We start from the raw sequence: 25227 nt of genomic DNA on the forward strand, positions 1-25227 counted from the left end.
TAGCCGGGAGCAGCTCCCTACTGCGCAGGCGCAATCCGCCAAGGTCGGCGAGGGAAGCAAGAATGCGCCTGCGCAGCCTGGCGCCTGCGCACACTCTGGGAGGGAGCGCTGACCTGTTTCACTGTCCTGATACACCACCATCTTGGATGTTTGCAGAGACTGGGTAGAGGGGGAGTGAAGGAGCTGGTGGGGTGTCTGAGGAGCCTATCATTTGTTGCCTCGGACAGATTTGAGTTCTACATCCTATTTTATTAATTTGTGCATTTATTTTTCTGAGATACTTAGGAACACCTTCTACTTGACAGCCCTGATTCAGATGTGGAAGACAGAAGGGAAAGCCCTGGCCCTTAGAACAGTAATGCCAACCTTTTTGAGTGCCCAGATATGGCCTTTTCTTTGGTCTTACAATATTGCTGTCTCCTAAAAGAATATTAAAAATAAATTTTGAAAAACCTTTGCAAGATTTCAGACATACATAAGAATAGAAGAATTACCATACTTAACAACAGGCTTTAACAATTACCGGCATTTTGACAACCTTGATTTGTCTATATCTCTAAGCACTTCTTCCTTCCCCAGGGATATTTGGAAGCAAATCTCAGACATCGTACCTATAATTATGTAAGCACATATCTCTAAAAGATATTCTTTGGGGGGGAATAAATGACCACAGTACCATTATCCCACCTTTAAAAACAACTAATGGAGCAGGGTGCAGTGGCTCCCACCCCTGAGGCTGAGGCAGGAGGATCACTTGAAACTAGGAGTTTGAGGCCAGCCTGAGCAACACAGAGAGACGTCATCTCTTAAAGAAGACATTAATTGCTTACTATGAAATATTCTGTCATCAGTGTTCAAATTTCTCCTGTGGTCTTAATAACTGCTTTTGTACTGTTCATTTGTTCTAATCAGAATCATAATAAAATTCATACATTGTCATTAGTTGATATGTCTTTTAGGTATTGTCAAAACCTTTAAGACCAGGAACACACCAGTAATTGAACAATTTCATTTATTATTAATTGCAGCAAGAGGGATGCTATGGTTTAAATGTGTAGGGGCCAAGGTCTTTGGCCCTTGAAGTTTCATTGAAAAAATCAGTTGTCAAAAGAAAAATTAGTTGGAGAAAAGGCATACAAATTTATTTAACATATATACATGGGAGACCTCAGGATTAAGACCCAAAGATATAGAGGAAATTATCCATTTTTATGCTTAGGTTTGACAAAGTATGGACAGCCATGCAAAAATATGATTGAACAAAAAGAGTACGATCTAAGGCTAATAGGCTGAGTGGGGATATCCAGCAAGGCCTGTCTGTCTAGATTCTTTTGGGGCTTAATTTATTTTATTTTATTTTATTTTTTTTTTGAGGCAGAGTCTCGCTCTGTTGCCCAGGCTAGAGTGTGCTGTGGCATCAGCCTAGCTCACAGCAACCTCAAACTCCTGGGCTAAGCAATCCTTTTGCCTTAGCCTCCTGAGTAGTTGGGACTACAGGTATGTGCCACCATGCCTGGCTAATTTTTTCTATATATATTTTTAGTTGTCCAGCTAATTTCTTTCTATTTTTAGTAGAGACGGGGTCTTGCTCTTGATCAGGCTGGTCTCTAACTCCTGACCTTGAGCGATCCTCCCGCCTCAGCCTCCCAGAGTGCTAGGATTACAAGCATGAGCTACCTCACCCGGCCTATTTTGGGCTTTCTGAGCATGCATTCCTACCTTCTGGGTGTGGGGCAGGACACTCTCTGGAATGGAGGTCTTATGACCTATAATCAAACAAGGTGAGTAAAATAATTTCTTTATGGCCAGTTTTTACACAGATAGGGCAGAGGAAAAGTTAGATAGACGAATGTTTTTAGGGTTTTATGGCTAGCTTTGAGATAATGGGGTTCTAGTTTTTATGATCTGCCCTGGGGAAGAAGGATTCTAGTTTCTATGACTTGCCTCGAGGTAGAATGGGACTGAGGGACGGGAGAGCAGGAGAAGGTCAGAGAAAAACTTTTGCTTCTGAGGCCTTCATTTTGGGGTATTTTCTGAATCCCAACCATATGTCCCCCAAAAAGCATACGCTGGAAACCTAACACCCAATGTAACAGTGTTGGGAGATGGGGCCTAATGGGGTCATGAGGGCTCCACCCTAATGAATGGGATTGGAACTTTTGGAGTAGGAGAAACGAAACAGATTTAAGTTAATGTATTAAAAAATATATCACAAGAAAGTTGAGATAATTTTAGAGTATAGAATTTTTTTTTAATTATCTTTCATTTATTAGAGATAGGGTCTGCTATGTTGCCCAGGCTGTATTCTAACTCCTGGGCTCAAGCAATTCTTTTACCTCAGCCTCCTGAGTAGCTGGGAGCACAGGTGCATGCCACTGTGCCTAGCCTAAACTTTCTTAAGTTAAAAATACCCATTATTGGAATTCTTTATAATAATGGACTAGAGGAGAAATATCATATTATCATTTCAATAGATGGAATAGTATTTGATTAAATCCAACTCCAATCATAAAATTTCTCAGCAAATTGAGGAGGAAATTTCTTTAACTTGATTGTAAGTATCTAACAAAAAAATGCAAACACTATACTATTACTGAAAGTTTGGCACTTGTCCCCAAGGCCACATCAGAAGAATGAGGACAAGTGGTTTGAGGATTTATTAATTTGCTGGCAAATGAGGCAAACGACAGACTCCAGTGTTAAAGTACCCATTTTCCCAACTATAAGCAGAAATACAGAGCTTTTAAAGGGAGGGTTTTCAGCTTCAGGCTATTCCTGTTAAGTATAGCTGATGATTCTGATTAATCCTATCTCTGGGAAGACAATCTCATACCCTCCATCTGGACCTCCAGAGTGGACAATTCCAGACAGTTCCGTAGAGCCATATCCTGTGGTACAAAGAACAAAGGGCACTCCCCTACCCCTCCCAACTACTGGCCTGACACCGGGATGCAGGTTTCAGTTCTCAAAAAAGAGTGGGGGAGGTTTTCAAGAGACAGCATGTAAAACATTTTTACCCTTTTTCAGGCACCCTCTGTTACAATACTTAATTTGAAATATTAGAATCCCAGAAAATTCCCATAAAAAGAAAATCAAAGTCTCAGGGCCAGACACCCCACCTCAACTCCTTATATAAAAGAGAAAATATAAAGCCTCAGGCACCTGTGCAGAACTGGCCCCACAGATCATTCATTAAGGAAATTCCTTGTTAACCTCCCATAAGCAAGGACATGCAAATTGTACCTATGTCTACCACCTAAAACTAAAGCCTATTCAATTCCACATTAATAATGAATTAAAAATTTATAGGTAATGGAACTGGAGACAAGAGAGAATCAGACATTTTTCCACCTACCCAAGGACATCCTACATAATTGCTGCTCCTTCACTCCCTTTCTTCTTTCTGACATTCCCCTTATTTTATGCTAAATGTAGATTTCCTGGGCCTCACAAGAATGTAACCAAATTATAACCACATTGCCTCATAAACCAGCTCCCCCTCCCTTTTCCCTTCTCTCTGTATGGCTTTAAATGATTAAGGTTCCAACTTCCCCTTCAGAAAAATGGCCACAGCTTGTCTGTGGTTCATGTTTTTCCCAGGTGCATCCTCAAAATCTTGGCTTAATTAATCTCCATTGATTGAGATCTTTGCCTCAGTCGTTTACTTGAGTTGACATTCCCATTTCAGCTAAAAACAGGTCAAGTATGCCCACTCACTGCTCCTATTGGGCATGGTGCTAGAGATCTTAGTTAACATAATAGGAAAAAGAAAATATGTGAAGACTGCAAAGAAAGAAACAAAGTTGCCATTTTTTGCAAACAATATGATTATATGCATAGAAAACCAAAAAGGATCTACCAGCTTAGTATAGTAAGGTTGCTGGATACAAGCTCAATTTACAAATATCAATAGTTATTTTTCATCAATAATTAGAAAATGTAATTTTTACAAAAGGTGCCCTTTAGTATTCCCTAGAATAAATCTAAAATGAAATGTGCAAAACCTTTAAAAAGAAAAATACAAATATTTCTACTCACTCTTCAAGGCCAGTTGAATGTTTCTTCAGTGAAATCTCCCCTCAGCCATCCCTGTACTGCGCCCCTGAAGCACTCAGCATTGACCTACCTGCTTAGTTATTGTATGTCATTGTAATCAGTTGTTACTGTGTCGGTCTCTTCTGCTTTTATCAGAGCTTGGCTAGAGCAAGGGCTATCATTCATCTTTGTAGCCCAGGTGACCATATAATTTTTGTAATAATAATGAGAATTAAATAATATCAGTTATTATTTATCAAGTGCCTACTATATATAAGGTGCTATTAGGGGATTTATATATATATTATTTTTATTTACTTATCAATTACTCACACAGGAACTAGCATTTGAATGCATGCATGTCAGGAATGGTTAAGCTCCTGAACAGTGAAGAAGAAAGGAAAAGACATAAGCAAAGGCCAGGAGAGAGGTCATTGCATGACTGCTGTGCTGGAAGGGAGGCTCCTCTAGGGCAAGAATGGGAAACCAGATTGGGAATAGAGGTAGGGCAGATTGTAGAAGGACTTGAATGCCAGACTAAGCAGTTTGAATTGTTTACCTGTAGAAAATGGGAGTCACTGAAGATTGGGCTCATTATGACAGCCCTTTTAGGAAGACTGAAGCAACTGTGTACACAAAGACTGAAGTTAAGAGTGGCTAGAGGCATGAAGGGCCAACAGCTATTAAAAACCACCTGGGGCCAGGCACAGTGGCTCACTTGCTATAATTGTAGTACTTTGGGAGGCGAAGTCAGGAGGATTGCTTAAAGCCAGGAGTGACCAGCCTGGGCAACATAGCGAGATCCTCTCTCTACAAAATTTTTTTTACTTTCATTTTATTTATTTATACATACTGTTAGGGCCGGTTCCCCTTGGCCCCAGGAACAGAGAGGCAGAGTCATTGAGGCTGCAAAAAGGCAAAGGAGTTTATTGGCTAGCTCGAGCTAGGGTCCAAGTCCCAGAGCACCAACGCAGTGGCCTCTCCACGAACTAGGACCCCGCCCTGGGGTAAAGGTTAAGCTTTTATACTTTTCTGTATGCTAGTTTTCACATGACACATTATTCTGCACACGACACGTTAGTCTGCACACGACATACTGGTCTGCACTCCATCCCCCTTTAGTTTATTTGTTCTTTTAGAAGTGGCTGATCGCGTTGGCTCCTGATTGGTTGACTCTAAGCTTTGGGCTTTTCGCGCTGGCGCCAGTTGTAGTTAACGTCATTTAGGGGAAGAGGAGGGTCTCCGACGGGGGAGGGGGGGCTGTTGTTGCATACCTTCTAGTTTTTGGTTACAAGCGATACTGGGAACACATGCCCTGCACAAGCCTTTCATGTGCTGATCATGTCTTGCTCTTCTTATCTACTTAGTTGGTTGGAGGGCACCTGGACTCTCCAGCCCTTTATCAGGAAGTAACTTGCGGTTACCTCCCCAGGGCTTTGTTTTCCTTTACTTTAGTGAAGCCTGCCATGGCTCCACTTACGCTAAGCGCCAAGCCAGCAAGCCATATATACAGAAGCAGAACTAGGCTGTTAGCTTCTCACATCCAGGAAGCCTAGTCTATCATGGAGTTAGTTACCTTTGCTCTTATCCCTGTTTTTCATTCTGATTAACTATATTTATCAAACAACTAAAAGCAAGCATAGTCACAGAAGCGAATAGCATCAGTTAGAATCAAAGAGAGCACACATTTTCCTACTATCAGTTCCTGTTCTTCAATACATACAGATAGAGAGAGAGAGAGAGAGAGAGAGAGAGACGGGGTCTCACTCTTGCTCAAGCCACTGCAACTGGCCCAAAATTTTTTTTAAAAAATTAGCTGGGTGTTGTGGCACACACCTGTGGTCCCAGCTACTCAGGAGGCTGAGGTGAGATGGTTGCTTGAGCCCAGGAGTTCAAGGTTGTATAGTGAGCTATGATTGTGCCACTGTACTCCAACCAGGGTGACAGACAGACACCCTGTCTCTAAAAAAAATAAAAATAAAAATAATAATTTTAAAAACCTGGAATTTTGGCCAGGCAAGGTGGCTCACGCCTGTAATCCTAGCACTCTGGGAAGCCGAGGCAGGGGGATCACTTGAGCTCAGGAGTTCGAAACCAGCCTGAGCAAGAGGAGACCCGTCTCTACTAAAAATAGAAAAATTAGCCGGGCATCATGGCATGCACCTGTAGTCCCAACTACTCAGGAGGCCAAGGCAGGGGAATCACTTAAACCCAGGAGTTTGAGGTTGCCGTAAGCTAGGCTGACACCACCGCACTCTACTCAGGGCAACAGAGAGAGACTCTGTCTCAAAAAAAAATCAAAAAACAAAAAACCCCCTGGCATTTATAGCTGTTGAAATACAAAGAAAAACAAAAAACAAACAAAAAATAGTCTGATATAGCACAAAGCCAGGGCATAAACAATTAGATTTGGTGGATTCATGAGGAAAGACTTAAAGAAGATCCTACAGGGTAATAAAATATTTTGAAAGGGGTGGCCTTGCAAAAATAACAGGAAAATACCTAATTTGACAATTTCCCCAGTAATGGTTAAAGATCAATCCTATGAGTTCTTTCACTAACAGGTACCCGCAGGAGTTCTGTAAATCTCTCTTTCAAAATTGTCAAGTGAGAATCTGCTTTTACAGAGTTCCTGAGTAAACAGCAGAGGAACGAGCTACAACCTCAACCATATCTTGAGGATAGAGTCACATCTCCTGTGATAATCCCTTCTCTAAGAAAAGGCAGGAAACCAAGTCTTGGACTTTGACATCCTTGCAGTTTTTGTTATCTACCTGCTGCCACTTTTGTTGTCAACTGACAGCCATCACTATTTTTTCCCCCTCTCTTCGTCCCCCTTAAAATCAGTGAGCCACTTGGCCTCACTGCTGGCATCTCCCTTCTCTTTCTTTGGGATGCCACCTGTCTCTCTGCTCTCTTCCCCCCCCTTCTCTCTCTCTCTCTGTCTTTCTAGAGGATAAAATAAACTTTTTTTACTTTTATAACTTAATCTCTGTGTGAGAAATCTTTCTGCACCCGAGCCACTAATCTTTCTACCCTAACAATTTCACGTGGCACAAATAAGAACTGCAAAAGTAGATGAGTGGGGAATCCCAATATACCTAGAACGTTTCCAGTGCTGGGGCTCAGAGGTGTCAGGTGTGGCTGGCAGATAGATGTGTATCTGGGTTGAGGGGATGTGGAATGAATGCTCCTGAGAAATAATGCAACTTAGGAGAAGAAGGGGCCAAATAGCAAGAGAGCACTATCTTTGCAGGGAGGATAATTCCAACCTCAGCATAGTGACTGGCACTCAGATTGCATCCTCATCCCAGCCTGACTAGACTCAAAATAGTGACAGGTAAAAGTCTAAAATTGCTGCACAACATGGGGACCTCAGAAGCACAGCTTTCAACAACCCTCTCCCAACAAAAGAGCATAATGCAAAGGGAAGAGTGTCATTCTCCATTTTATCCAGAGACAAAGCTCTGGCACAAGATGGGCTCTACCATATCAGGGGTGTGATATGGTAAATGTGCCCAGATGTTTGGTCTGAAATTCACTTTACAGAGAAGTAGCCCAGGTCCATAAAAAGAACAAAAGAACTGGCCTGAAGGAATTTCCTTGGAGAATACAATTAGTAATATGAGAAAGGGCCATAAAATTGATGACCTTTAAAGCCATACTGAAAACCAGAGAACAAATGGAGCAGACAATAGTGGTACCACAGGTTCTGGAGCACAGAAAAATGCGGCAGAACATTTCTGAGGAAGGTCATTACGGGGCTTCGTGAAAGATGGACTGGAAAAGAGAGAGAGAATGGAGACAGCAGGGCAGAGGGCTGATGATCACTGGCTTTGAAGCCAGATCCTCTTCTCTTTTGCTAGCCATGTGGCTGTGAGTTTCCTCAGTTTTAAAAGGATTAGAGTAAATAAAATGATAGATGTAAAAATTTAGCCTAGTGCCTCAGTAAGTGACAGTGACTGTGATTATTGCTTTCTCTAAAGTTTTGAATATGGGATGAAGATAAATGTAAAGAGAAAGGAAGAGACACAAAGAAGAGACTTTTCAAAGAAAATATTGCTATTTGGTAATGCTGATGAGGAATCTAGATGAGTGAAGAACCAATACTTCTTACTTTAATGTAGGTGCCCTGATTTAATTGGTGTAGGCTGGGGCCTGGGCACCCATATATTTATAAGTTTCCTCAGATAATTCCAATGTGCAGCAAAGTCTGGTGCACTGTCTCTGGAGAGTATGGACTGGGCTTTTTTTTTTTTAAGAGATCGAGTCTCCCTATGTTGCCCAGGCTGGTCTTGAGCTCCTGGGCTCAAGTGATCCTCCCCGCCTCAGTCTCCTGAGTAGCTGGGACTACAGGCATGCACCACCATGTCCAGCTCAGACTTGGTCTTATTTGTCTTCCAATCCCCAGAGAACCTAACACATTTCTGTGAACATGGAAGTTACATAAACTTTTACTGCAATGAATGGTAATGGAAAACTTGGCAAGCAGTAAAAGATAATTTGATTGTCAACATGTTAAATTCAACATGTTAAATTTCAACTTTTGACTAAAGACTCAAATAAACCTATGCTTGAAGATAGTAGTATGGGACTAGACAGAGAGGTAAAATATACATGTTCATCACAATGTTATTTCATAAATTTATAAATCAGAAGCAATCTTGTTGTTCAACATTGAATTAAATTGTGGTATATTAATTTAATAGCACTTTAACAACCATTAAAATGACATAGTTTTTATATATGTATAAGTATGTGCAAAATAATATACAAGGAACCAAAAAGTGGTTGATTCCTGAGAGGGGAACAGGGTGGTTGGGAGGGAGAGATGTTCTTTTTATTGCATAAGTAACTTTTGAATCTTTAAAAGTTTGTTCTATTGTCATGTAATACTTATTCAAAAGGTAAATAAACATTTTAGAATTTAATGAAAAATAAAATTCTCAAGATATAACGTTAAGAAAAAATTGGATTATGAAACAGCAAAGTATTACATTATTATCTATATATTTTTTACAGTACATAAAAAGGAAGATACGGACTGAAATGTTTTGCTTGGCTGTATTTTCCATGTTAAACGTATGTTACTTTGGTAATAAGAAAAAAAAGAGAAATAGAAAACAAAAATCTTTTTCCTCAGTGGTTCCCAACTCAAAGACTGCCAGCAGTCTTGGTGGGGTTGGCCACTGCTTTTTCTTCCTTTTCCTCCTTGTATGTCCAGAAGCAAACTAAAGATCTTCTTTATAGGTCAGAGGGAGTTGGAAGTTCAGTAGTTTCTAAGCAAGGCTGGCTTTATGGGTATGTGACCTCTGCAGTTGGTTTAATGCTTTGCTGTCACTGTTTTGAAATTCTTAATAATTTTGAACAAGGAACTTTGTGTTTTTATTTTGCACTGGGCACTGCAAATTATGTAGCTGGTTCTACTTCTGTACCCAAGGCTGATCACTTCCATACCACCATTAATATTACCAAACTTTCCATTTGAAATTCCTTGAAAAAGTCTTTCACTGCTGGTGTTTAAAATGTAACTATCTGCTTGAGTTTTGTGATCAAAATGTATTATTTCTTCTTCTTTTTTTTTTTTTTTGAGACAGAGTCTCACCCCTGTTGTGCAGGCTACAGTGCCATGGCATCAGCCTAACTCACAGCAACCTCAAACTCCTGGGCTCAAGCAATCCTAAATGTATGATTTCAATCATTAAATAAGTATGAATGTATTGTCTCAGATATGATGGGGGGAGTGAGAGAAGCACAAGCTCAGACTTCAGGTTCCCTAAATGGAGGCCAGAGGTCCCTGCTGGGAAGAAGATGCAAAAACAAAACAGGGTGGGCACAATAAAAGATTCTCTCCAGTGAGATCACAATTCTAGGATTTGCCATTTAAATTCAGTTGAACATAGACCAACACAACTGTGTGCCTAGAAGTAATTTGTCCGAATAGTGTAAATGCAAAAAACTCTGCTTTGCTAGGCCTGAGGCTCTAGAAATACAGCTGACTTTTCTTTGAAAAGGAATTTAAGTCCTAAAAGATTTGTGGATGTATTGCCAAGTCATATAATGCCTGCTTTGTAACTATCCCAGGGCTAAATCTCTGGGTTACACGGTTCCTCTCTCCTCTTCCAAGAGTGCTCACAGTTCCCCCAACTCTTCCTCTCTGCCCTCAAACAAGAACCTGAGATGTGTCCTGGGCATAACGGCTCCCACCTGATCAGAATGTCTCTTTCCCTCACCTCTCCCTTTTTCGTCCTCTTTTTCTGTCCTTCTCATTCATATCTTTTTCTCCATAATGTCTTTCTCTCCTCTCCTCAATTCCATTTTTTGCTTAGTGATCTTGGAGAAACCTGTTTTCCTTTCTTTCCCTCTTTTCATTTGTAAACACTGAATGATCTCAGTCATTGTTGAGAATAGTGAAAATTTATATTAAGGAAAAAAGAAAATTTATATGTTTGTTGTAAAGAAACTATCTAAAGCAAACAAAAGCATCCTTAGGAATCTCCTGAAAATTCTTTTATTCTACTTTTTCGTTCATTTTAATCTGATTTTTCTTAAAAAAAAATAGCATTCAAACTTTCGAAAAGAATTCTCATTCTATTTTTTTATTCTGGCATTAATTTTTAAATATTAAGTAATTTTTAAAAGACTTTTCTAGGAGCAGTTTTAGGTTCATAGCAAAATTGAGCAGAAGGTACAGATATCCCACACACCCCCTGCCCCCACACATGCACAGCCTCCCTCAGTATCAACAATACACATCAGAATGGTACATTTATTATAATGGATGAACCTATATTGACACATCATAATCAAAGTTCATAGTTTACATTAGGGTAGCACTATTGGTGTTACATATTCTATGGGTTTGGACAAAGGTATAAAGACATGTATTCACCATTATAGTTACCATACAGAATATTTTTGCTGCCCTAAAAATCCTCTGTGCTCTGCCTAGTCATCCTTCCCTTTTTCTTAATCCCTGTCACCTTCTTTATTGTTTATGTAGTTTGTCTTTTCTAGAATGTTATATAGTTGAAATCATATAATATGTAGCCTATTCAGATTGGCTTTTCTCAAAATTAGTAATATGCATTTAAGTCTCCTCTATGTCTTTTCATGGCTGGATAGCTCACTTCTTTTTAGCACTACATATAATCCATTGTCTGGATGTGCCACGGTTTATTCATCCACTGAAGGATATCTTGGTTTCTTTCAAGTTTTGGCAATTATAAATAAAGCTGCTATAAACATCTGCGTGCAGGTTTTTGTGTGGACCTGAGTTTTCAACTCCTTTAGGTAAATACCAAAGAGTGTCATGTTGGATCGTATGTTAAAAGTATGTTTAGTTAAGTAAGAAACTGCCAAACTACCTTCCACAGTGACTGTACCATTTGCACTCCCACCAACAATGAATGAGAGTTGCTATTGCTCCATATCCTCGCCAGCATTCGATATTGTCCATGTTCTGGATTTTGGCTATTCTAATAGGTATGCAGTGGTATCTCACTATTGTTTTCATTTGCATTTCCCTGATGACATATGATGTGGAGTATCTTTTCATGTGCTTATTTGCCATCTGTATATCTTCGTTGGTGAGATGTCTGTTAAGATCTTTGGTCCATTTACTAATCAGGTTGTTTTCTTACTGTTGAGTTTTAAGAGTTCTTTGTCTATTTTGGATAACAGATATCCAAAGATAAAGATATATCTTTATTAGATATATCTTTTGCAAACATTTTCTGTGGCTGTCTTTTCATTCTCTGGAAAAATTAAGTAATTTTTAAACTAACTTTTTTTTTTTATTTAAATGAGCCTATGAGCCTACACCCAGTTTTTCCATTTAAGGTTTTCATGGTCTTCAGAACCAGTGAACATTTATAATATTCCCTCAATAGCTGGGCATGGTGGCTCAAACCTGTAATCCTAGCACTTTGAGAGGCTGAGATGGGAGGATCACTTGAGCCCAGGAATCGAGGTTACAGTGAGCAATAATCGTGCCACTGTACTCCAGCCTGGGCGACAGAGTGAGACCCTGTCTCTTAAAAAGAAAAAATCCCTCAATGGGAAAACATATTCCATTTTGTAAATAGTTGAGCTATAAACAAACTCTTGGAACATGATTCATTTGCAGCCAATAAGAGATCACTATTATAGAACAAGTTTAGGAGAAGGGTGGTAATAAGCTTGATGGCAAAAGGCTAAAGAGGGTTAATTGAAGGAATTTGACAATAAGAAAAGAAAGAACAGTAATCAGGCTACAAAATGGCAAGTTTTGAGTGAGCAAACAAATTTTTCAGATATTTTCTAAAATTTCTAATTCTTCATTGATTTCCTTCCCTGTATTCCAGATCTTGGGAACCCTCTAGTGGCCACATAAGGAATTGCTTTAGGTGAACCACGGAAAATGCCTTCAATTTTCAAGTTCATTTAAAATATATATTTTTTATAAAATATAAAAAATCTTTAGAAATGTGCCTTTCTGACTTCCAGTTTAAGATAACAGAATAAGCATATGCATTTGCCTCACTCTTCTTAGGATCTCAGGGACATGACAGGAAAGTATTACAAGCAATACATTCATGGCAACATTGAAAAGAAGGACCAGCGCTCTAGAAACTGTCTAAAACCTCTAGAAAATAGAAAGTAGATGGAATCACACTAATTGGCTTACCTATCATTTCCACAACATACCAGGGGTGTAGTGAAGGTTGGAGCTGGTGAAGTCCCTCTAATAGAGGGGTTCCAAGAACAAAATGGAGCATTATAGAAGGAAGGAGTAGGCTACGAAGCAGTGGCTCAAGTACATTCACATGTCACTTAACAGGGATATGTTCTTACAGATGCGTCATTAGGTGATTTTGTCATTGTGCAAAGATCACAATGTACTTACACAAATCTAGATGGTATAGCTTACTACACACCTAGGTTATACAGTATAGCCTATTGTTTTTGTGCTACAGACCTGTATAGCATGTTACTGTACTGAATACTGTAGGCAGTTGTGATACAATGGTAACTATTTGTGTATCTAAATGTATCTAAACATAGAAAAGGTACAGTAAAAATATGGCATAAAGATTAAAAAATGGTACCCCTGTATAGGGCAGCTCCATGAATGGAGCTTCCAGGACTGGAAGTTGCTCTGGGTGAGTGAGTGAGTGAGTGAGTGAATGTGAAGACCTGGCACGTTACTGTACACTACTGTGGACTTTATAAATATTGTACATATAGGCTGTACTACATTTATAAAAGATGTTTTTCTTTCTTCATTAATAAATTAACCTTAGCTTACTTACTTTATAAAGTTTTTTTAACTTTTTGACTTTTTTGTAACACTTAGCTTAAACACAAATACATTGTATAGCTGTATGAAAATATTTTAAAAATCCTTATTCTAAAAGCTTTTCTCTATTTGAATTTTTTTTTGTTTAAAACTAAGACACACACACATATACACACACGCACACACACACACTAGCCCAGGCCTACACAGGGTCAGGATCATCAATATCACTCTTTTTCACTTCCACATCTTGTCCCACTGGAAGCTCGTCAGGGGTAGTAACACACATGGAGCTGTCATCTCCTAAGATAACAATAGCTTCGTCTGGAATCCCTCCTGAAGGCCCTGCCTGAGGCTGTTTTACAGTGAACTTTTTTTTTAATAAGTAGAAGGACAACACTATAAAATAACGATAAAAAGTAGAGTATAATAAATAAACCAGTAACATAATTATCTATTATTAGCATCAAGTATTATATACTATACATAATTGTATGGGCCATGCTTTGATATGACTGGCAGCACAGCAGCTTTGTTTATACCAGCATCACCACAAACACATGAGAAATGTTTCACTAGGATGTTACAATGACTATGATGTCACTGGGCGATAGGAATTTTTCAGCTCCATTATAATCTCTGTTGTTGTTTTTTTTTTTTTTTTTTTTGAGACAGAGTCTCACTCTGTTGCCCAGGCCAGAGTGCCATGGTGTCAGCCTAGCTCACAGCAACCTCAAACTCCTGGGCTCAAACAATTCTCCTGGCCTCAGCCTCCCGAGTAGCTGAGACTACAGGCATGTGCCACCATGCCCGGCTAATTTTTCTCTCTATATTTTTAGCTGTTCATATAATTTCTTTCTATTTTTAGTAGGGACGGGGTCTCACTCATGCTCAGGCTGGTCTCGAACTCCTGAACTCAAACAATCCACCCGCCTCAGCCTCCCAGAGTGCTAGGATTACAGGCGTTAGCCAACGTTTTTGAGACAGTCTTGATCCGTTGCCCAGGCTAGAGTGCTGTGGCATCAGCCTAGCTCACAACAATCTTAAACTCATGGGCTCAAGCAATCCTACTGCCTCAGCCTCCCGAGTAGCTGGGACTACAGGCATGCACCACCATGCCTGGCTAACTTTTTCTATATATTTTTAGTTGTCCAGCTAATTTCTTTCTATTTTTAGTAGAGACAGGGTCTCGAACTCCTGAGCTCAAACGACCTTCCTGCCTCGGCCTCCCAGAGTGCTAGGATTACAGGTGTGAGCCACCACGCCTGGCCCATTAGAATCTTATGGAACCACTGTGGTCTGTTATTTACTGAAATGTCGTTATGCGGCATATGACTGTAGCTAATTAGGGCCCTAGCTGTGGCACTGCAGGGCACGGACCTTCTCCTATATGGAGAACAAACGATTACAGCATTTGCTTTGGCTGGAGTCCTACAAACTGCTTTCCAAAGACAGTACTGAGCCTCAGATGATTCAGACTGCCTCAAAGTCTTGAAGAAAGAAAGAAATCTCCACTACTAGAGACAGAAGAAAGCATTTACTTTGGAAATTATGGGGGTCCCCTGCCATCCTGTCACCACCACCACTAACAGGCCACCTGCCTGTAGCAGGACCAACTATAAGAAGGCAACTGCCCCTCCCCCCATTCAGGGGTGGCCTTAGGTGTAAACAGGTCTTCACAACTACAGTGGTGCCCATGCCTGCTGCCTAATCTCATCGACTCGACAGGTCTGAGCTGTCCCTGTAGAGCTGAAATCTTACAGGACCTGTAACTGACCACTGATTTGACGGTCTCAGGTCTATGGCTATTAATGGATTGTATCTCTACGTAGAGAGCTGAAGAGCTGAAAATAAAATGCTCAGCTTACAATTTACTTTTGGAAAGCTCAAGATCTTACTTTTTTCATGTTTTTGGATTGCAACACAAACATCACAGACTTTCTGATGTAAAATTTCTTTTTTTTATTTGGCAGTAGGTATAAGTTTAGGAAGTGTTCAGTTTAGTTTTAAAAAATGATATAACAATTTGAAGCACATTGGTGGCCATGACCTTCTTTCGTTAATGTTTTGTGCAATAAATGTTTAAATGGTTCAATCAATATCAAAATCAATCTGGTCTATTGCTTTACTTCTTAAAAAAAAAAAGCTTAGGTGTTAAAATGCCAATTTGCACTCATTCACCAGATTAACTTAAATAACTTGATCATGCTTCCATTAAATGAAAACAATGGTCTCAGAGTGATAGCAGTACCAAATGTGAAAACAGATTGTGTGTAAGAAAAAAAACAAAACCCCAAAACAGGTGAGGTTGGTGAAGGAAAAAAATCAGAATAAAATATTAATAATAAAGTGTTTACATTTTCTAATATGATGTGACTCTGCAATTCCACTTCTAGGAGTTTGTATAGTGGAGAACAAAAGCAGCAAAATAACTATATATTATGACTATTTCCATGTTATTTTGTATTCTTCTGCAGTAGGGGTTAGCAAACTTTTTCTGTAAAGGTCCAGAGAGTAAATGTTTTAGGCCTTGCAAAAACATGATCTGTTGCAACTACTGACCTCTGCAGTTGTAACATGAAAGCAGCCATGGAAAATAAGTTAATGAATGAGAATGGCTATGTTCTAGGGATATTTTACTTATGGACACTGGATTTCATATAGTTTCATACAGTTTTCATATGTCATTAAATAATCTTTTGATTTTTGAACCATTTAAAGATGTAAAAACTACTCTGTGCTGGACAGGATTTAGCTCAAGGACTATAGTTTGCTGAACTCTGTTCTACAGAATCATTTATTAAAGGCTGTGTGTATGTATTCCATTCTGAGCTGAAGTTATGTAAACATCACTAGGGTTAACATTTTTTAGTAGTATAGTTTTACATTCATCTCTAATTATCTCCTTTAGATAAATTCCTAGAGGTGAAGTTGCTGAGTCAAAAAGATAGGTAAAATTCTAAGCACCCCTACCTATCTTATATTTTTGTTATATTCTTTTGACTTTTCTTACCTCCCTTGTCTTTTCTTTACCTCACCCACTTTTATTTTATCTTCTTTCAGTTCTAGTTCTTCTGATTTACCTCTCTGAGGTTGCCTTTTTACACTCAAGGCTAGTGGACACGTCATTGGCCCAACTGACTTTGGCCCAGCTACTCAACTGAAGCTGAGAAAGGCTATGAAGTTGATAGTGTGGCTGTCCCTACTTTCCTGGAGTTTACAATTAAAGATTACCCAGTATTTGTGTAGTAGACTGGCAGAATAAAAATATTATGCTGTGCAAATGAAAAAGAATAGGAATATGAAATATTTCTATCACTGTTTATATGGGGAAGAAGCCCAAATGTTAAGATTCTTTCTGGACTTGGCCCTTCCTTTGTTTAGCTGCCAACCATGATAAACATAATGACAAACCTGATAAACCTTAAACAAAAAGCAAATTGTTTTTCTATATAAAGCCCCCATAACAGATAAATATTAAATCTTAGTTTTTCTCATTAAGTCTTCCCTGATTAATTGGTTGTCCCTGAGTTTTCTAACAAACTGAAATTTACACAGCTTATGTTAGTCCGCTCAGGCTGCCATAACACAATGTCATAGACTAGGTGGCCTAAACAAAGGAAATTTATTTTCTCAAAGTTCTGGAGACTGGAAGACTGAGATCGGTGTATCAGCATGGTTGGGTTCTGGTGAGAGCACTCTTTCAGACTTACAGACAAATGGTGGCTTTCTCACTGTGTCTTCACATGGCAGAGAGAGACAGAACAAGTCCTCTGGTGTCTTACAAGGGCACTAATACCATCATGAGGCCCCACCCTCATAACCTCATTTAATCCTCCTTACCTCCTAAAGGCCTCATCTCCAAATACCATCACTTTGGAGGTAAGGGCTTCAACACATGAATTTTAAGGGGATATACTTAGTCCATACATTCTGTCCCTGCCCCTCCCTCAAATTCATGTCCTTCTCACAGGCAAAACACATTTATTTTCATCCCAATAGCTCCAAAAATCTTAACTCATTCCAGAATCAACTTATAAGTCAAACGTCCAAATCTTAGAAAAATACTCATGCCTAGTTTCTAACACTAGATATTATTATGTAATTGGTATAAATGGGGACTTTGGCATTAGGAATTGTAAAAGCTCTCAAAGAGATTTTAACAAGCAAGAAAATTTGAGCATCACTAGGGATAAGAAAACCCAAAAATCTCAAAACACAAGTCTATTTCTCATTCATGCTACAAGTCCAAACTCAGGGAGAAAGGGAATTTTGCTTATCTTCGTAGTCACTTGAGGCCTACCACCAATGACGCTGCCATCTCAACCCCAGGCCTCAGACTCCACCACAGCAAGGTAAGAGGCATGAAGAAAAATATACACTGGCTTGTAAATGCTTTCGCTCAGAAACAACACACCTCACTTGCCTCCTGTAACATTTCATTAGTTGAAGCAAGTCACTTAGCCATGCCTAATTTCAAGGGTATGGGGAAGTATAATTCTCCCACATGCCCAGAAGAAGATAAGAACAAGAAATACTGCAGAGCACAGTAATATTCTCATATTTTCAAATCAATGCTTGTTTTTATAATGTCCCCTGGACACATCTTTTGGTACCAAGTCTTGAATCTTTTTTTTTTTTTTTTTTAAGAGACAGGGTCTTGCTATGTTCTTGCTATCTGGCCTAGAATGGAGTGTAGTGCCTATTCCCAGGCATGATCAGAGTGTACTACAGCCTTGAACTCTTTGGGCTAGATACCTTCTGGGCTCAAGGAACCCTCCTGCCTCAGCCTCCTGAGTAGCTGGGACTACAGACAAGTGCCACTGCCCCCGGCTCGAGTTTTGAATCTTGAAATGTCTTCTGTTACATTTCATGAACCAATATACAAATATACCTACAAATAACTTGACATTTCTAAATGATACATATTTCTAATTATATTTCCTTTGTAACCTGCATTGTATCGGGTAAACACTTGATGAATGATCAATGTAATTTTAGAACAAGTGTGAAGGTTATTCCTCCTAAATTAGGTTCCATTTTATGGTCTTGGTAACTAAGTATGACCTAGAGAAGTAGGTACCTGATATGGGCTTATTCCATTCCTCCTTCCTTTCAGAACAAAACAATTTCGGTAAGAATGGCACAGCAAGGCTGTCACAGTCATTCCTGCCATTTTACTACTTATAAATTCTTGCCAGTTTGCCCCGGCTTTGGATTTTGATTTACTTACACAAGTGGATGAGCCCAAGAACTGTTTTGAAACCTCACTTGAATAAAAAAAAAAATCAATATTCCTAACTGTCCTTCCCAGCATCTCACTAACTCAAAGAAATAGTCACACTGCAAAAATGACCACCAAACTGATCATCCATGGAACTAATTTCTCAAAACTTCAACAAAACTCAATCCCAGAACACAGATAAGCATCTATACTTTGTTGTTGTTGTTTATGCGTGTGTATATATTTGAGTTTTATAACATAAATGTGCATCAGTGTGAAGCTAGTTAAATTACCTTCTAAACAATGTACCATTATAAAAAAATAGCTGTATAGGAGATGTAGTGATATGGGATGATCTCCAAAATATTTGGGGGAAAAAAGGGTAGAGAACAGTGCATATATGCCATCATTTGCTTTTTAAAAAATGTGTATATATGTATACTTGAATACATATATGCTATTTAACTTTAGAAAGATACACCAAAAAAAAAAAAAAAAAAAAACAAAGCTGGTAATTGTTGCTCTAGAACAGAGACTTACTTTTCACTGTACTGTTTGAATCTTTTAAAAAATCCTATGCACGTATTTTCTACTTATAATTTTTTTAAAAACAGGATTTTACATGTTACCACATAAGACATTCTTATAAACTAAGAGGAAAACAACCAAATAGAGAAATGGGCAGAGGAAAAGGAAAAACAATTCACTACAGAAATACAAACAACTGTCAAATGTGGAAAAGTACATAACCCATCTCTAATAAAAAGAAATGTATAGAACAATAAACTGTCATTTCCTCTTAAACAATGTAGCAAAAATTTGAAAGCCTTAAAACTTCTCATATTGGTAAGAGCATGGAAAACTTTCACTGGTAGAAGTATAAACCTTGAAAGAGGGCAATTTGGCAGAATACATCAAAATTCAAATGTACACAGTTTATGATCCAGCAGTCATACTTACAGAACTCTTTCAGTAACACTAAACAGGGTGCTTAGTGTTACTGAAGAATATATTACCTAAGGGTATAGGAGCAGTGTATCATAAGTAACCTAGAAGACAGGCTCTGGGATCAGACTGCCTGGGTTCAAATCCCATTTCCTAGCTTTGAGACACCAGCAAGCTTCTAATTTTATGGCCTTAGTTTCTTCATTTATAAAATATAATAACATCTACCTCATAGAGTCTTGCTGTGAGAATTAAATAATTTAATATATGCCTCATAAATTAATAAAGGATTTCTTAGCTAAGGAACTTTTAACAAAAGCAAAATGATTACATTTATAATGTCTTTATTTATTTATATGGTAAATACTGTCCCCTACTAAAAAACAATGACATTTGTATTTCAATCTGTCAAGCTTAGCTAAAACATTCATGTATTTCTTTTCTATATCACATATTGACATGATATAGGATGCAGGATGTAAACATCAATTTAATAGACATTATTAAATAACTTCACACTAATGCAGAATCTTGGATGATTGGTTAAAATTATAGATCAGCATTAAATATGGGCATATGAATACCCCGTGTATACAAATGGGTTTAACAGAAGATGTGTTTGCACTGATTTCTGGTCACCAACTTGCTTTCTTTGAATCTTTAAATACCCAATTCCAAATCTTCCAGCTCCTGAAGAAGGGCTGTCTCTTTTTGAATTTTCTCCAACTAGAAAAGTTTAAAACAATGAAGTTATTAAATAGGAAATGAAATAATTATTGGATTGGTAACCGAAATAGCACAGGAGGACGAATCTATTGAAAGAATATTTGATACTTTATCAGATCCACTGGTAAACACAAATTAAAAAATACAGATTAGAAACAAATTCTAATTTGTTATCTGGTATGAATCAAGGGGGCAAAGAACAGATATGGTCTTACTGCATCCTTTTAGGTCAAGTTTTCCATTCTATATTTGGGATTAAAAGTGCTGAGGAAAAAAACAGGAGAAAGGCAAACAGGGAGTACAACCTGAGATATGAGAAGGAAGAGAATCTTATATTTCTCTAATATAAGAAAATTCCATTATTTTCAGCAGCAACAGCATACTATGCCTCTTAGGAATAGTGACTCTTTCAATCACCATAATCTACATCATATCTTCCCCTATTTAAGAGTAAAAACATTAAAAGGAATATGGCATGTGGTCTTCAAAACAAGTTTTAAAATCTTTGTGCTCTTTTCCCTGATTAAATAATTGCTTTTAATAAAAAGGGGTAGGGTGGCGGTGACTACCAGTCCAAATGAAAAATGCAGAAAATACCTGATTTTTTTCTAGCTGTTTTCCAGTTGCTGCTTGTTCTTTCAGTTGTTCGATTGCTTTCAGTTTCTGTAAATATCAAATGAGTTAAGAGGAAGGAAGAAAAAGACATGTCAAATGCAAATTTACTTATTAACTCAACATATGAATGTGAAACCTGAATAAGGAGAATCAATCATCTTACATTTGTATGAAGAATGGTCTGTTAAAATGCTGGGGTAAACTATTTTTTAACGTTAAATGTAAACCTTATACATTAAAAACACAAGATTTGACAAAATATTTTTCTCAAGCTTTTAATTAATGTTATCTCATATATACATATGTGTATGGAAATATGTCACTAATTTCACAATTTATTTCAATACCCCACTGGACCTGGATGATGTCTTTGGCTTTAAAAGAAACCTCAAAATGCAGCTGAGGCTCTAGAGACCTGGTTTTATCCTCAAAGCCACCACCACACACTGGTTGCAATTTTATAAGTTAATAAACTTCTTTTTGTCTGTTTCTTCATTTAAAAATAAAAAATTTTGTAGGCCAGGCACAGTGGCTTGGCCTGTAATCCCAGCACTCTGGGAGGCTGAGGCTGGAGGATCACTTGAGGTCAGAAGTTTGAGACCAGCCTGAGCAGGAGTGAGACCCCCGTCTCTACTAAAAATAGAAAAATTAGCCGAACATTTTAGCGGGCACCTGTAATCCCCGCTACTTGGGAGGCTGAGGCAAGAGAATCGTTTGAGCCCAGGGGTTTGAAGTTGCTGTGAGCTAGGCTGATGCCACAGCACCCTAGCCCAGGTGACAGAGCGAGACTCCATCTCAAAAAAAAAATAAATAAATAAAATTTTTTTTTTTTTTTTTGGTAGAGACAGGGAGTCTTGCTATGTTTCCCAGGCTGATCTTGAGCTCCTGGCCTCAAGTGATCCTCCTGTCTTGGCCTCCCAAAGTGCTGGGATCACAGGCATGAGCCTCCATGTTCCATCTATTTCTTCATCTTTAAAACTGAGATAAATCTCTGTTCCCACTTATCTCACAGTTATCTAATGAAATACTGGGTATAAAAATGTTCAGCACATTTCTAGATGAATGCATATTATTTTTTATTTCTTCAAAAATCGATAACAAAAGTACTATTAGCTTTTAGATACTTGTGACTAGAACTAAAATCAGTATTCCTGAGTTACAGTATTTCATACTGAGAAAGCAACAATGAGAACTGCTACAAACCTCTTAGATACCTACCTGCCTGTAGGCATCTAAGTACTGCCATATTTACATAAGTCTCACGTATGCCTTTTAACATATACATCTGTTTTTTATTTAAGTCTCTCACCTTTTTTAGGTTCTTGATTTTTTTGTCTATGTCAGGGTCTCCAGAAGTTGACTGAGAGATAGTGTTTCGTGGTGTGCTCTGTGGGGCAGGAGTAGGTGCCAAATCTGGACTCTTGTCACTTCTTGCTTCCTGTAGGAAATACTTTTTTTAAAATTCAATTTTCATAATTAAAAACATTAAAGTATTTCAATCAATACAGTCCTGGTATATAAAATACAGAAACCAAATATATGATTTTAATCTACACTTCAGAAAAAGAAACAATCTGAATTAAAGGCCTCATAAAATATGCTACATACTCTTATAATAGACATGAAATGAAATAACTATCTGAGTAAACTGGGAGTTATCAGCCAAAAAGCATTCCAAAGTTTTAGATATTCCAGAATGTGCCATTATACAGATGGTCTCAAAATGTGAAAGGGGTTTTTCTACTGAAAGTGTTTAAAGTTTTACTCTTAAAATGCCCTCTCCAAAACTATAAAGAGTATTATGATCAAGTACATGTAACAGATGATGGAGAATAAGAATCCTATTAATAGAGATTTATTTATAATCATTATAGATCAATTCAGCTCTGCAGCAAAATGCCATGGAAAACCTTTTTTCCCCTTACAGGGATGCTACATTGCTTCCAATATGATCAGACCTCTGATAACCTTTCTAGACTCATCCCTCCTCATTGAAGGACCACTGATTCTGAACCACTTTTACTTCTGCTAAGGTGTCGTATATTCTTGCCTCCTGGCCTTTGTGTATGGTAGTTCTTATCCACAGTTTCGCTTTCCTTGGTTTCAGTTACCTGCAATCAACTGTGGTCTGAAAATATTAAATAGAAAATGCCAGAAATAAACAATTCATAAACTTAAAATTGCATGTCATTTTGAGTTGCATGATAAAATCTCTCACTGTCCCTCCCAGAACAAGAGTCATCATTTTATCTAGCATATCCCTGATGTATATGCTCCCCGCCCATGTTTCATTTAGCAGCCGTCTTGGTCACCACCAGATCGACTGTCATGGAATCCTGGCGCTTGTGTTCAAGTAACCCTTATTTTACTTAATAACGGCCCAAAGCTCAAGAGTAGTGATGGCAATTTGGATATGCCAAAGAGAAGCCATAAAGAGCTTCCTTTAAGTGAAAAGGTGAAAGTTCTTGAGTTAATAAGAACCAAAAAAATTGTACACTGATTTGCTAAGATCTATAGTAAAAATGAATCTTCTGTCTGTGAAATTGTGAAGAAGGAAAAAAAATTCATGCTGGTTTTGCAGTCCCTCCTCAAACTACAAAAGTTACGGCCACAGTCATGCATCTCACTTCATCTCATCACGCCAGCATTGTACCATCTCACATCAATGCAAGAAGGGTGAGTACACTACAATAAGATTTTTTGAGAGAGAGAGAAAAACCACCTCCACAAAACTTTTATTACAGTGTACTGTTATAATTGTTCCATTTTATTACCAGTTATTGTTATTAATCTCTTACTATGCCTAATTTATATATTAAACTTTATCATAAGTATGTATGTATAGGAAAAAACAGTGTATCTAGGGTTGGGTATTATCTATGGTTTCAGGCATCCCTTGAGGGTCTTCCAGCCTATCCCCTGCAGATAAGGGGATACTGTTCCTTGTGCCTAGAACACCTTCCCCTCACAAGTCACCTGGCTGAACTCTACTTATTCTTTAAATCTCCCAGAAAATTTCCCCACTCTAAGACTGGGTTAGTGGCACTTTGCTCAGACTCCCACAATACCCAGTATTTAACCCTACTGTAACACCCTATAGTATTATCCCCCATTAGACTTGGGCCCTTGGCATGATACTTGCTTTATGGGTTAAGTAAATAAAAAAGCGAAAGACTGACTCTCCCTTTGTAATTATGACAGGACATATGTTTTTATAAGAAAGAAAAAAGTTATTTAAATCTTTTTTGGCCCCAAGGTAAGGTTTCTACTTCCTTGCAGAGTTCTCAGTGGAATATATAATGCCCCAGGTCTCCAAAACCCTTTATTCAGAGTTGTGGGCAGGATACTCTAAACTCTCAAAGCATCCTGGGGGAACAGGTATCATTCCTCGATCTCTAGCTCTAAAAAAGTCTGCCTACAAGTTTTTAGAGTACAGAACTGGAGTCAGTTTTTCTTTTTAAAGTCATATTGGTTTCACTTTTTTTACATTCCAATTCAACTAGCATTAATTCCTTACTTTCTGTGTAAAAACACATTACTGGGCACTCTGAGTATTTAGAAAGAAAATACTTAGTTTCTACTCTTAAGAAAACTGTAAGTTCTGATACTATGCAGTTAGGTATTTTTCATAACATAAAACTAGAGTGGAAGAGTAGATAAAAAAGATAAGGGGGATATTTTGCCTATCAAAGTTCATTTTTGATATCAGATAAAAAAATATAAAATTTTAGTTGCTTGTAATCAGCCAAGAATATAACATTTCATCTAGGAAGAAAGATTAATGTTATAAAAAAACCATTAAAGTTAAGTGAAATATGAAACTTATTTTTCTACCATAAACTAATCAAGAATAATTTAAAATGTCTGCATTATTATACTTAAATTCTGGTCACTCTCTAGAAAGGATGTATATATGGTAAGACTAAATTCTTACATTTCAATCCTTTTTTGGTAAAGTCAACAAACTTATAAAAGTATTACCAGTTTATAAAAACACTAGTTAGATTATATACATCTCACTGTTCTATCTTTGGTTACATAATTCAGGTCTGAGACTGAGAAGGCCTGCTCAAGGTGAGATCCTGTCATGGGACATTTAGCTCTGTTCTATTACACAGCTGTAACTTTTACTAAATCCAGCCAGTCACCTCAAAAATGTATATTGAAAGGATTATCTTGCAGGTTGAAAATCTTTTGCCATTAGTGGAAAAACACTCAAAAAGTAACTCTATAATGGTGGATTAGTGGTATTGTCTTTAGTAAACACTATGTGTGGGTGCTTGTATGACTGGATTGGAGGGGGACTGATTTTATAATTATTATGTTTTATATTAACAACATTGATGCTTTTGTTAAAAGAGCCACAAGGCTCTATTTAGTCAAGTCAACTATTTTAAAATTC

At 38.0% G+C, this 25227-nt stretch overlaps 1 protein-coding gene across 5 annotated transcripts in view; it reads right to left on the minus strand.

Moving 5' to 3' along the window:
• Nucleotides 1–19852: 19852 nt before the first annotated feature.
• Nucleotides 19853–25227, minus strand: part of EIF2A (eukaryotic translation initiation factor 2A) — a 34866-nt gene continuing 29491 nt past the window's right edge. For all 5 annotated transcript variants that reach the window (XM_069473087.1, XM_069473086.1, XM_069473088.1 and 2 more), the window contains 3 exons: nucleotides 22135–22263; nucleotides 20808–20873; nucleotides 19853–20210 (listed from right to left, as the gene is read on the minus strand). In XM_069473087.1, coding sequence (XP_069329188.1) covers nucleotides 20145–20210; nucleotides 20808–20873; nucleotides 22135–22263 — 261 coding nt within the window. In that variant the 3' untranslated portion in view covers nucleotides 19853–20144. The remainder of the gene's footprint in view (nucleotides 20211–20807; nucleotides 20874–22134; nucleotides 22264–25227) is intronic.

Source organism: Eulemur rufifrons, chromosome 7 (genome assembly GCF_041146395.1).
Source record: "Eulemur rufifrons isolate Redbay chromosome 7, OSU_ERuf_1, whole genome shotgun sequence".
Taxonomy (NCBI): domain Eukaryota; kingdom Metazoa; phylum Chordata; class Mammalia; order Primates; family Lemuridae; genus Eulemur; species Eulemur rufifrons.